The sequence below is a fragment of the Spinacia oleracea genome, chromosome 1 (genome assembly GCF_020520425.1).
Source record: "Spinacia oleracea cultivar Varoflay chromosome 1, BTI_SOV_V1, whole genome shotgun sequence".
Taxonomy (NCBI): domain Eukaryota; kingdom Viridiplantae; phylum Streptophyta; class Magnoliopsida; order Caryophyllales; family Amaranthaceae; genus Spinacia; species Spinacia oleracea.
This window is the reverse complement of record NC_079487.1, coordinates 110,848,576-110,862,245: the sequence shown is the minus strand read 5'-3', so window position 1 is coordinate 110,862,245 and position 13,670 is coordinate 110,848,576. Positions and strand designations below refer to the sequence as shown.

At 35.8% G+C, this 13,670-nt stretch overlaps 1 protein-coding gene and 1 non-coding gene across 5 annotated transcripts; both read right to left on the bottom strand.

Moving 5' to 3' along the window:
• Positions 1–366: 366 nt before the first annotated feature.
• On the bottom strand, positions 367–10,355 carry LOC110801669 (DExH-box ATP-dependent RNA helicase DExH17). Of its 4 annotated transcripts, none has more exons than XM_056839637.1 (28): positions 10,172–10,355; positions 9,753–9,839; positions 8,888–9,071; positions 8,314–8,475; positions 7,923–8,160; positions 7,812–7,848; positions 7,672–7,718; positions 7,325–7,362; positions 7,145–7,166; positions 6,864–7,076; positions 6,588–6,744; positions 6,450–6,501; positions 5,472–5,543; positions 5,284–5,333; positions 5,058–5,175; positions 4,921–4,984; positions 4,712–4,795; positions 4,453–4,578; positions 4,179–4,375; positions 3,904–4,092; positions 3,555–3,803; positions 3,409–3,458; positions 3,124–3,141; positions 2,484–2,566; positions 1,822–2,017; positions 1,692–1,729; positions 1,367–1,603; positions 367–1,280 (listed from the first exon to the last, which is right to left on the bottom strand). In XM_056839637.1, the coding sequence occupies exons 2-28, from the start codon at positions 9,818–9,820 to the stop codon at positions 655–657; spliced, it is 3,615 nt and encodes a 1,204-aa protein (XP_056695615.1). In that variant the 5' UTR covers positions 9,821–9,839; positions 10,172–10,355; the 3' UTR covers positions 367–654. The 4 variants fall into 4 exon arrangements, with proteins under 4 accessions (XP_056695615.1, XP_056695619.1, XP_021862750.1 ...); XM_056839641.1 differs by having other exon boundaries at positions 367–1,286; positions 8,888–9,108; positions 10,172–10,354; XM_022007058.2 differs by having other exon boundaries at positions 367–1,286; positions 10,172–10,354.
• A 1,163-nt stretch (positions 10,356–11,518) lies between these two features.
• On the bottom strand, positions 11,519–11,592 carry TRNAN-GUU (transfer RNA asparagine (anticodon GUU)). Its single transcript has one exon. It is a non-coding gene; the product is annotated as a tRNA-Asn (tRNA).
• Between the last annotated feature and the right edge of the window lie 2,078 nt (positions 11,593–13,670).

Below are 13,670 nucleotides of genomic sequence, written 5' to 3'. Positions count from 1 at the left end.
GACATCTAATGGTGAGACTCTTAAAATATACGGAGTAACTTTTTATTTATTAGGGAAAGGAAAAAATCAGATTTTTTACCACAAGTTCCTTTGTAGGGAAAAAGAACCTTTGAAAAGAGTTATAAAAATTGACAACTTTTGTCATTTTTATAACTCGTCTAATGAAGACTCTTCTTTAACAACACTTTTTCGTCTATTGAGCCCCCATTGGAGATAATCTAATACGATTAAAAATATGTCACGTTGTCGAAACCTCCCAGACTTCCATGACTAAAGCATCATAATTTTACAAAAAATTATATAAAGCTCTAAAATAGTTGAACTATTTACCTTCTCCCTCCATCAATTAGTTTAAGTAGTGGCCTATTTGAGAAATCTAATCACAAACCATTTCTATATTAGCTAGTCAAAGTAACAACTTTTTTCCGAACACCCCAAAACACTGTGAATGGAAGTTTCATCAAGTCACAAGCCTTCTCAATAATCTTCCAAGAGCTATAGAGGGAAGTTAGTTACCGTGTAACTTGTAATGTACAATAACGTCAATAAGGCATACATTTGGTCAAGATCAGCCTACATTAATCTGGCAGAAATATTACCTCACTGAGAAAGTGAAAACATGCAGTTGGATCCAAGAACTGAATTCGACGAGAATCAGAGAAATGAGAAGACACTTTTGAATCCGAGAAATGAATTGCCATTCCTGGTTCTGTCCCCAGTTTCAAGTGAACAACTTCTATTTGCTTCCATCACATGATTTAGTATGCTACTGCTTTTAGGCACTGCAGAATCACCTGCTGGAGGCTCATACTGGATATGGTTTGATATGTTACTGCTTTTAGACTCAAACTGAATATCTTTCCTTGGCATTGAGTAGTTGAAAGATGGTTTGAGAGTAGCCGTTCTGCTGGGTTGATTGCTGAAGAACTCAAAAGGAAGATCCAACGATCTTTTTGAAGTCGAAAATGCCTGCCTCTTGTCCTTGAAGGTTCCAGCAGGCGAGGATACATTGTACTCATTCTCAATTGTTTCAGGATTTGTAAAGGTCATGGAACCCACTGTAGGTTCGTTTGAGTGTGTTTTGATTAGTTTCACATCATTCATATGGCTCGGTGTAGTTTGCTCCTCGTCAGAAAAGTTCCATAGTACTCCAGAAAAGGACCCTTCTTTGGTGTTTGGTTTATTGATCACTGGTAATATTTTTGACCTCTTCCTGACATGATCAAGTATATCCTCCAGTCTACGGAATCCTTTTTTGTTTACTTCTCTATGAGGATGGACTGTTCCTGAAACAACATACAACAACAGTCAAACTTGAACATGAGATGCAGTATTAAAGTTGTATCTATTATGTTGTTATTCACACCTGTGGACTCTAAAACATCAGTAGTAGTGTCATGATCAACAGTAGCATCTTCATTGATGTCAGGATGGCCCAAATATTGTCTTTCTGAAGTGTTTGAAATTACTGACGTAGGAAAGTGAATGGCACTGGATTTTTTCACAGCAGGGAAATCTTTGGCCTTTTTACGAATGTGATCAAAGATTGTATGCCCAGATATGATCGTGCAATCACCCTCATCAGCTTTATCAGCAAGAATTCCTTCAAGAACACACCTCAAGGCAGATTCAGTCTCCCAAACAGAAAAGAAAGGTAAGTATGAGATTCCAGTGGGTGTTATTTACCATACCTTCTTCTAAATCGTCATCCATGAGCTTAAAAGAGGGCCTGTCAATACAAAAACCACATGTAAGAGCCAAATGCAGACTACGCCTGTTTTTCTTCTGTTTGGGAGGGGAGGGGGGAGATGAAAGTCTTACATCTCGTCAATTTTTTTATTGCTTTTGTTTAGGATGGATTTCTGCTTAGCTTGTTTTGCACTTCCCCTTGTTCCTTTGAGCAGAGGAACTTCTGTAAGAGGTAGGACGGCGGTTGATCTCTTGGTTCCAAGTCTAACAGTCACATTTGACTTGATTTCTTCAATATGCTCAACCTTGTGGTGTAGATCAATACCAACTGCACGGAGTTTCAGAATGTAAAAAGTTCATGTTTACGTACTACAGCATGCAGAAATGCAAAAGAACCCTCCACCCAAAATAAAGTTACTTCGTCCATCTCATCTTGTTTGCATGATTTTCCCACCCAAAAAAAATCTTGTTTGCGTGATTTGACAAAACGCGAAGATTGACAATTTAGTCAACAGAACTGTACGATAGCCCAAATTTACTCTTGGTCAATACGAAGTAATTTCAAAATTTGTGAAAATGACTTTTGTGACTGGCTTTCCCAATGGATCCTAAAGGTGCCCTAAAGCCCCTAATCCATTCAAGTCACATCTATGTAGGGTGTAAGAGCAAAAGAACATCATCAAATTATCTGAATCTAGGAAATGCTGACAGGGAAAAACAAGTAAACAAAAACATAGTTGGGGTGACAGAATATAAGAATTAAAGACATATACGTAAAAGATCTGAAGTCTTACTGAATTCTTCAAAAATCAGATCAGCCTTAACAGTTAATTTGCCTTGTAGATGGTTTGGTAAAACCACTGTCGTCTGGTATGGGCTGTAAACAAAAGAAATTATCTCCAACAACATATGCATGTAGGTAACAAATTAAGGGTCTCTGAAGTCTGAACAAAATTCAAAGGCATGTTTAAAATATATCAATTACAAATCTTTAGATATAATCTCACATTCTCATATTCATTACTTTATCCATAAATTGCGGTCATACTAGAAGATGTGGAGAATTTCAAGGGAAAACTTTGAAATGCAGCACAGAATAAAAATGCAAATTTCTGTTCTTTAAAGATGAAAGTTGTCGATATTGTAGGAAACCTCAAAGAGGAAATCAAGGAAATTGAATACGGAAGTGAATGAGCATCTCAACCTTTTCACTTGAATCTACTTTTGTATGAGTAAAATGTTCGTCATGAGTGTTCACTTAGCAGCTACACTCACTTCCAACATAAGTTCAAGGAGAATGTATCATGACATTTGCTAATGGCATTCCATATGTGCATAAACATAAAACTATCAAAAATGATGAGCCATTTCAACCCCAGTGTATTGCAGCCAAAATTAACAGAGCAAAAAGAAAACAAGGTTGAGTGATCATACCTGAGAAAGTCATCCACCCTGCCAAAATATTTCAAGAACATTATAAAAAAGGTAGCAGATAAATAAGGAATGCTATTTTTATGAGAAAGGACTAGTCATATGCTATTTCAGGAAGTTCTGTAATGGTAAAAATAACTTCAATATCTCAATGTCTTTTCCTTTCATGCCAAGCACTCAATCATAAAAGTAATGCCACGGAAGTTGTATTAATTTGTTTAAATGATAGAAGATAAAAGGAAAGATCAAAAATTTGAACTGCTAAGAGAAAAGGAAAACTAGTCTCGCCTGATTTTCTCGTGGTAGATAATCATATTTTCTTCTTCCACACCAACAACCTGCAAAAGTTGGATTCCCAATACACCCATCTGAATTCTGAAGCGCCAAAGTATTGTCTTAAAGTGAAAAGGAGAAATACATTACTTATAATTTACCATGTCAGCATAATGTCGTTTGTTGGATTGGGACTGTGTCAGCCTAGTCAAAGTTAATGCCATTTTGAGCTGCCCTTGCCTCTGGCCTTCAGTTGCCTCAATCCTCATCTCAACTTTTGGGGGTAAAGAAAGTAGAGACTCCTTAATATGGTCTCCAAACGGGAATTTCCGATTGGCAACGATTTCTATTCTCCTTGGATCAGCATCAGCCAGGGTCTCAAATGAAGTTATTCCCATAGAATGCAGTGCCTGAGCATAAGGGCACTTTTCAGTCTTAAACTCTTAAGTCTTAACCGTTGGATAAATTTCCACCTTCAACTCAAAATTACACTTGTATGTGTCTAGTTACCTTAGCTGTCACCATTCCGATGCCAGGTAATTGCTTCAATAAGTAAGGACAGCTATCCCACAGCTTATGATGCATAGATTTTGCAAGAGCAATCGAGTTCATTGCTCCTCTGTAGTTCTTTTTAAAGAAAAAGTACTCTTTCATGCACTTGGAAATTCTACACCCATTTGAGCATATAGAATTTGCATCCTGTATGCACATGAACCAGAGTATGCTGCTTACTGAGAGTAAGCCACTCGTGAATAGAAAGAACTTAATAAGTAAAATGACCAGACCTGGCTTAGGGATAAATCGTGGACCAGAGGATCTCCAGTCAAGCAATCATTGACCAAGACAAAAATCTTCTCTTCTCTTGTCTGAATGCGCTTTTTCTTTTTTCCTTTGTCTCCAAGTACGTGAAAACGAAGCCGGCCATCTTTATCAGTATTGACATCATTTAGAAGCTTTTTCTCATTGCGCCTAAGTTGTATCCCTTCATTTACCAATTAATGAAGTGTATAAGCTCTCCATATACCAGGAAATTTCATAAAAGAAATACTCCATACATACAAGATAACTCCTCTGCTCGGCAAACAGTATGAAGTGCGTCTTCTAGACTGCAGTTTGATTGAGTCTGCATAATGTATTTCATTGTGTCGAATTTCAAATAGTACTTCGTCATCAATCTTCCAGGTTCTGAAAGTTTGTTTTTTACAGCTTGTTAGTACTAATCTCTTCCCTCCCCCCTCCTCTTTAACGGTCAAGAGAGAATGCAGTCATGTGTGTCATAAGATTTCATTGAGCAGTGATATATGTGAGCCAAGCATACCAAGTGGCTTCAATAGGAAACCGTCTTCATCAGTCCAGATCAACTGGTTTCTTGATAACTCATTAACTTTCTGAACACAAATATCTATTACAGCAGGTAATAAATCAGTCATAGTGAACCGTGGTCCATGAGATACGATCTAAAAATATTTGTGCATAATATTAATGCAGTTTTATTTACCATGAAAAACAGCACATTGAAATCATTACCTAGCATATGCTTCTCTATACGGTCTCTAGAAATCCCCTTCTGAACAGCATAAGTCTCTGGGTTCTGAAGGTGTTAAAATACTTAGCTAAGATAATTCTTAAAGAGTGACTAAAGGTATATGTTTCAAGATACGTGCCTTTTTCATCCTGACATACAAATATGAACACTTCATCCATTCGATTGCCCGTGTAATGTCAGGGATAGTTAGTTGTACTATTTCCGCAGTCAGATGCTCCGTGATGCAAGAAAGTAATCTAGCAGTGCAGAAATTATGTCATATAAAAATTAGAAACATACAGCACTTGACTAGTACGATATATTTATAGAACTATGCATAATGAATTATGAGGGTCCATACATACTGTGATTCTACAACCTCACATCCATTCAAAAGATTTTCATACAAATGTACCTAAAAGAAATGTGTAACATGAGTATTTTGCAACAGAATAAGGACAAACATTGTCAAAGGTAAACTAGGATAGAGTACACGTAAGAAATGCAAAATTAATCATTATGGGCTAGGTAAGATAGAGAGGTTATGACTGACTGTTTCCCTTCTTGTCATTATGATAACCAGTCCTGTATCATCAAAAGGTGGACGGCCAGCTCTACCAGACATCTGCATGATTACCAGATAATGTCAAACATCATGAAAAAAATAGAGTCAAAACATAGATTTGTTCCTATAAATGCTAGATAGAATTCTATCGACATAAAGAAAGGTCCAAATATTTTAAATTTGTTAAATACCCTTTCTGTCAACCTCTCTTACTTCCTCTTCTCATTTGCTTCTTAGCTTTGAACCTATGTGACATGAAATCTTAATTTCACCACAAGTAACCGTATTAGATCCTCAATACTATGAAAATGGGCAGTTGACACTTCATTTTGGACCCTTGGACTCCTACCAGTGATTGATATGAGTACTCAAGTCCGAGTATCATCTCTCTCATTTGTACTCGAAGCTGCCAGCTATTCTATTCTTAACTCCTTGCTCTTCATCACTGAGAAATTCTTGCACCACTTCCCTGTCCCCTCATATTACTGTCAGCCATACCTGACTTATATAAAAAGGGAAGAGTTGTAGTCTTGTAGCACTAGTTTTCAATTTTATTTTATTTTATATATTTGTATCTTGGTATTTTGGTTATTATAATTGGTAATTTTCATTTTGACTTGATTATTTATGAACCTTAATTTTTACCATAAGTGAGAGTCAAATAATTTTCCATGATCTGTTCACAGTGCAATGTCATTTTTCAGTTAGAACTGATCAAGCCAACCAATTTACAAGTAATTTAGGATAAATGTCTTTCCAATTTCGACAGCCAAGTGATCATTGGAAAGAATTCTGCAACCTATAGTCAACCATTCCACCCAAAAGAAGAAGGCAAGCTTACGTAGTAGGAATGATCCCAATAACACAAGGATTCCCTGATGGAATGTAGTATATACTTGGATGCAACAGAATCAACAAACAGAAGTCCAGCTGAAAGTTGAAACAGTAGTGCAACTAATGATATACCTGTAAAACAATGGATCTGTCATACTCTGTATAGGTGCCTTTTTCCTTGTTGCTGGAGATAAAGGTACCCAAAGATCAAACACAGAACACCACATTCAACCTTTCAGTTTATGAAAATCAGAAACTGTGTAAACATACTAGTGCTGTGTGGACTTGATCACCACTGTATGTGCCGGTAGGTTGATTCCATGTGCTAGAGTGTTTGTTGTGCATAGAACTTGGATATCACCGTTAAGGAAAAGATTCTCAATAAGGTTTCTATCCTTCATGCAAAGACCGCCATTGTGATAACCAACTGTAAACATCCAAATATCCAATCGGTTTCATGAACTGAAAAGATGTCCATTACAACCACTGACCAATCATGAAAACAAAATATGTACGAAATAGTTTTTTATTATCTTAAATATATACCACCATAGAGAATGTATGACTGAAGTTGTTTGTCACTGCATGACAATGATGCCTCTCTTAATCTCTCCTGCTGCTCGTTTGTTTTGATGAACGGATTTGAGTAGCCAAAGCTCATGGCTGTCTGAGAGATCTTCTGTGCCGCCTCTTGTGCTCCCTTTCTGGTAGAACAGAAAACTAGAGCAGATTTTCCTCTAGAAAATTGCATCAGTATATCTGCAAAAAGGTTAACATGCTATTTAATACTCTGACTCTCCAAGTTATATGGCCCCAACCCAACTTACCAAAGATGTAATTCTGGAGTCGCTGCATGGGACAACAGAGTGGAAATTAGCAACGAAATCAATCTGGAGTGGAGATTTGATACAAAATAAATCTATTCCATGATCAAATCATCAAAAGCAGTAAAACACTATATCTGGTGTAAATTACTAGTTTTCTTTTAGTCAGAAAAAGACACCTGCCTTTTCAAAGAGAAAATCATTCTTGGCTGCAGCATACCCTGTAAAAGATATAACCATGAATAAGAAGCTGGATATCAAACACATTAAAAGGAAATGAACAGAAAATAAAAGTTTCTGATAGAAGTTAGGCAACAATGGAAAAACTAGTACAATTGAATAATAGATAAATTAAGTAACAGAAAGATAGCCTAAGAGTTGATCTATCATGATGATTGCTGAAAATCTCCTCTGGTATCATTTACGGAATACAAGATACTATGACTTTTTGCAAAATATAGGAATTTCCTTCAATTTTTCCCTTTCAAGATATGAACTCCATAATATCAGATACAAAGTTCAGCATATACCAAATACTTTGGTAGTTAGCTTTACAGGTCTCATTTCTTCACCAAACCTGTAGAACATCATAAAATAAACTAATGAGCTAGGTGTTACTGTAATAGCTTACTGATTGAACAGAACTTCACCAGTCAAACTGGAAGATCACCTTTTCATTCCTTCAGGAGGAACCACTAGCCACTCCGCTGCAAAGGAAGTCAATATTCATCATCAAAGTGGTCAAATTCTATAGAATAGGAAGTGTTCAATTAAAGTGTACCTAGGTCCTCCAGATTTGGGATTGTGGCTGAAACGGCTATAAAACGTACATGAGCCAGAGGACTTGAGTTCATTTCAGGTCTACAAGAAAGCATTTTAATCCTGCTGACTATTGCTTCCAAAGCAGCACCACGTGTATCATTCAGTAGGTGAACTTCGTCGATGACTACAAGTCCTATGTCACTGAAAAAACTCAAGCCACCATCTTTTATTTTATACCGAGTAACAGCGTCAAACTTCTGTTAAAAGACATGGCACAAATCATCACTTATTGCATCTTATGAACTGATAACAATCATAACATGGGGAGCGGGGAAATTTTATAGAAGAGCTGTCTAGAGCATAATCTTATAGTAAACATCTGGATAACATAAGCAATAAATCATGTGTACCTCCGGAGTTGTTAGAATTATGTCTGCTTCTTGAATGTTCCTCGTATTATAAGAATCATTGTCCCCAGTCATTTCAAGGCAATTTATGCCCCATGCACCTAGCTTCCGATTCCAATCCCTAAGCTTCTCTTGTACCAAAGCTTTGGAAGGTGCTACATAGATCTGTCAAGAAGCAATACTAATTGCTGATTGAAGTGAAGAAAAAAAAGCAAAATGAAGCACGGACGATCTCTATCCTTTTGTGATCATAAAGTTGGTCACTGATCTATAGATCTTGATTGCTTATACCACAGAGGCAATGAAAGAACTAGCTATCCAGGGAGTAATATTTCCTGGATGACAACTCATGACTGTAAGTCTCTAATCAATTAAGGAAATGGAAGCATCACTTCATTAAGCTTCTTATTCATGACTACTTCGGTCCAACTAAGGTAATATAGAAATTTTACCGGTATTGCCCTATAATTATGCCAAAATCGGAAGAACTTTTATGAGTTTTGGATGTAGGAAGCTTAATACTAGGTGCAAACAATTACATGCTCTACTAAAAGAGAACCAACCAATGAAAGGTTACCGTTTTCAGGGTGCCCTTCACATGGATGAATGTCCCATCAGTTGAAAGAAACCTTGAGAGAAGCCTCAAAATGCACAACTCAAACAGCACTGTTTTACCGCTTCCAGTTGGCGCAGAAACGACCATGTTTACATCAGAGTGGAAACAACAAGGAAAGCATTCACTCTGCAGAGAATTGAAATATCTACGGCCAGCCATTCGAAGAGCATAATATTAAAGAGCTGTTGATATATACGAATCAAAGCAGAAATTTGATAAGAGCAAAGTATCAATTTGTAAGGAGTGGGACGTGGATATGGAACCTATTGACGCAATGACAACAAATATAATGAAGACGACAAAGATCAAAGTATTAAAGAGCTGTTGGTATATATGAATCAAATCAGAAATTTGATAAGAGCAAAGTATCAATTTGTAAGGAGGATATGGAACCTATTGACGCAATGACAACAAATATAATGAATACGACAAAGATCAAAATAACAAGTAAGACGGATAATGATCGTATTTCCGCACTATTGGAAAGTTCATCCTCAATTAGCATGAAAACAGACACAAAATCACATCCAAAAAGTAAGATTCACAACCAATTAATTGTTAAAAAAATGAAATACACATCAAAAGTAAGATGAATGATGATTGTAATAGTCCAAAATCCTAATTTGAATGTCCATTCTCAATTAGCATGAAAAACGATGCAGAAATCATAACCAAAAAGTATGATTTACAACAAATCATTACGCTTAGTTAACAAAATTGAATTATGCGGCAAAAGTAAGATGGATGATAATCATAATTCTGGAAATTTTGAAAGTTCAACATCAATTAGCATGAAAATGCAGCAGAAATCAAATTCAAAAAGTACCTGAAATTGAAGGTTGGTCTGAAAGGAACTGGTAACTCCAACACAGACCTCAGATTGTAAGATTCCATAGTTTCGCAAACCAAAACCCTAGATAATTAACCAAAAACAGCAAATTATCCGGAATTTTAGTACTAAATTTTCAGTACACTCAAGAAATTATATCGACGAACATATATTGAGTCTACTTAACAAATTGCGGTTCAATATATGGATTTTTTGTATCAAAAATCGGCATGTTACAGGAAATTCAACAGAAATACACCGAATTCTTTTCTGACGAAAAATCAACATAAACTACACTAATTCTAAGTAATTTAAAACAGTAACTCCAAACAAAATTAGTTGAAGGTGTGCTGAAGAGCTGGAGCACGTTACCAAATGCAGAAAGAAAGAAGGAAGGAGAGAGAAAATGCATTTACCGAACGATATTTGTCGCGCAGTAGCGTCTAGATTAAAGACCAGCAGTCACCAAAGGTATCAGAAAGGAAACAGCTCCAGGCGCCAAAATTTTGAATGCTTTATTTTTTTTCCTCTGAATCTTTATGTGCGCATTTAAATGAACCAGCAAACAGAACCTTTCGCTTTTTCAGAAGATATACAAGCAGACTGTAAGGACGTGATCCTTCTCCTATCTTCTAAAATGTCTAGCCTATTTTTTTTTTTTTTGGTGCAAATGAGCCACAAGGGCGGGGATGAGAATCGATCCCAGGATTACCTGGAACCGGGATGGAAGCTCTAACCAACTGAGCTATCCATCACTCTCAAAATGTCTAGCCTATTAACCGCGACCGAGTTAACCAAAGTAAAAATTATTAAAAATTTATACGGTATCCAATTAAGAAAAATTATATTCATTTTAGCTGATGAAAGAACATTGTTGCCTTGCGTTATTAAAAATTTATACAGTATCCGACTAACAAAAATCATGTTTATTTTAGTTGATGAAAGAATATTGTTGCCTTGACTCCTTGAGTGATTGTGTAATTCATGAATTACTCGTGGATAATCACTCAAACTCGTTTATTAAGATTAAAAACAAGATTGAGCTAAAAGAAAAAGTCAGTTAAATAAACGAACGAAGCTTGAACAATTTCATATTTGACTCGCTAATTTCGTGTAACAACTTGTTTAATCGTTAATGTTCGAGTATAGCTCGTTTTAAAGTCGTTCAAACTCAACCAAATATGTGACATGTTAAAAATACTTTGGTACTTTATCTTGCTATATCTTTTAAATGAAATGAAGGTTTTTGTTCATACACAAATTTACCAATAGATTTTTTATTATAAAAGGATTGGAAAAAACTTAATTGAATTTAATCGAATGGATATAAACCTTTTGTTTCTAAAGGTAATTGTTTATTTTATCAAGCTCGATTTAAGTTGTCCAAGCTCAAACTCAAACTCGAAATGCAAACGGACATGATCATGAACAAGGCTCAAACAAACCGAATCTTAACGAGTCAAGAACGAACAAGAATTTTCAAATCTTACTCAAGCTCGAGTTAGTTCAAACACTAATATTTTCTTTATCAAACTTACCGCTTGAACGAACTAAAAATCGACTTGACTCTATCATTTGCAACCCTACATATAGTATAAGATTGAATTCATTTAACTCAAAAGCTTTAAATATCCTGTATTGTGATTCTAAATAAAATGGAGATTCATTGTTTGATGGGGAATAAAATTACCACTCAATAAGTTGTTAAAAAAAGCAAATTAAAAAAATGTATTTTGTTCTTTATTGAAAAATGTGGATGAATTCGCTAGAAGGAGGGGTCGAACCTCCGACCTTGTGGTTAACAGCCACACGCTCTAACCAACTGAGCTATTCCAGCTTGTTGTTGTATTAGTCCGTATATGAAAATATGAAATAAACAACGTGCAATTTTACACCCTCACAGATCCAAATTCATTCAGTCGCAACTTACACGACTCTCTACATTTGTTTATTGCTCAACTCTTGTCAATTATCATGCCATATCAGTATATCACGGATAAATGATTTGAAAAGGTACCTATAGTTCCTGTTTTAAGTGTGTGTACGTACGTAATACATATTCCCTCTGATATAACGAAAACAAGAAAGATTAATAACATAAATAAAGAACACGGTAATTCAATATAGTTTACTAATAATATGTTGGATACGTTCACAGATAGGGGAGATAAAAGTGTTATTGATTTTGAGGAATACTCCTTACATATTAAATTACAAGATAGAACTGGGTTATTACCTAGAGAGTTTATATAGTACTCTCTAGACATATACGGAAAAGCACATAAAATAAGCTCAAAACATATAACCCTAGTGTAGATTAACAAACTTAACTCCCAGGGACCACGTTGCGTCTCTGAACCCTTAAACCAGGGTGTGTCGCCCCTAGACCCTGACTCACTGACGGGGCAACAAGATCCCTGTGATGGGGTATTGCAGTAAGGGGTTTGACCGATCAAGATATATTCTAACACCCTTCGTCCCATAATAAAGTGCCCGTTTAACATATTAAAGTGCCCGTTTAAGAAAAATGTAGAAATATCTTAGTTAAGTGCCCATTTGATTTTATGCAAGTTTCAATAATATTAAGATATTCTAGAAAAATGTAGAAATAATGAAATGGATTGGTTTTAAGTGAATTAGGTTTTTGATCATGAGTTAAGCATAGATCATACTGGTTCTTGGTTGTCTTTTGAGAATAAAGGGAATAGGGTTGATGCCCATAATTGATCAAGTACTAAATAATTTATGAACCTAAATCAATGTAACCTAGCTAAATCCGTTTAAATCCTTCTCGTTTCAGTTCACTACCTGATTAACCCGATCCGATATGAACCCGACCCGATTAGCCCGATCTGATACGAACCCGAACCAGTTATAATCTGTCTAAACCCGTTAATAACCCGTTAGGTTACAATCCTATCCGATCAAATCCGAATCAACCCGACTACAATCCGACATGTTTGCAACCCGATCCGATATGAATCTGTGCATAAAAATCCTAACCATTAAGTTTTAAGCTCGATCCAATCCGACCCGTTAGCCAAATGTATATGTTCCGACCCTTTCGTTCAACCCAAATTCGATCCGTTGATCCGATTTGACACCCCTACAAGGGATTGCTCTCCTTGGATACATCAAACAATAAATAATGATACTCCCTTCGTATTTTAAAAAGAGATAAACTTTCCTTAAACGGTCGTATTTTAAAAAGAGATACACTTTTTTTTTCTAACATGTTTTGGTCCCACTTCCAATATATTAATACTTCTCTCTTTCTTGTGGTCCCCACACTTACTCACATCATCTTTTTAATATAATAAATATTGTACCCACTACCCCACTTTTATCTTATTTTAATAAATTCAACTCATTCTCCTAAAATTATGTGCCGATCAAAGTGTATCTTTTTTTAAAATACGGATGGAGTAACATTTAACATGACCATTTCTCCTATTTAAATGTTTCCAATCCATTTCTTTTTCTATATGCATACCAAATATGCACTTAGTTTATTGAACTTTGACTATTAACTCTCTTTTTAAAATTATATATCCAATCAACTGTTGTGAGTATCGTCCAACGGGAAGAGTTAATACTTAATACCCTTACTTCAGCCGAGTAGTGTCAATTTTAAGCTTTGGCAATTATCCATGGAATAATTCAATGTCGATTCAAGTGCTCCAAGAGACACTTGTGCAATTGTGTTGTTTTATTTCAATTTCAAGCCAAGATAATTTCACCTTTTTGAAGACTGTAATAGTGTAAATGAACAAGGTACGACGTCGCATTGCACCACAGGATCTCAATCTTACGTGGCAGAATCGCTTTGCTCTTTTACGCACTTTTTCCTGCCTAAAATATCTCCACCCTTAGATATTTAGCCTCAAACTTCACTACTCTCATACTAAGCGCGTG

Bases quoted from the DNA above. Each gene is read 5' to 3' on its own strand.
- LOC110801669 (XM_022007058.2), bottom strand. From the start codon at position 9,820: ATGGAATCTTACAATCTGAGGTCTGTGTTGGAGTTACCAGTTCCTTTC. The intron at 5,544-6,449 runs GTATATCATTAG...GTAATCATGCAG, and splicing joins ACAGATCCATTGTTTTACAG to ATGTCTGGTAGAGCTGGCCG. The intron at 1,604-1,691 runs GTATGGTAAATA...GTGTTCTTGAAG, and splicing joins GGATGACGATTTAGAAGAAG to GAATTCTTGCTGATAAAGCT.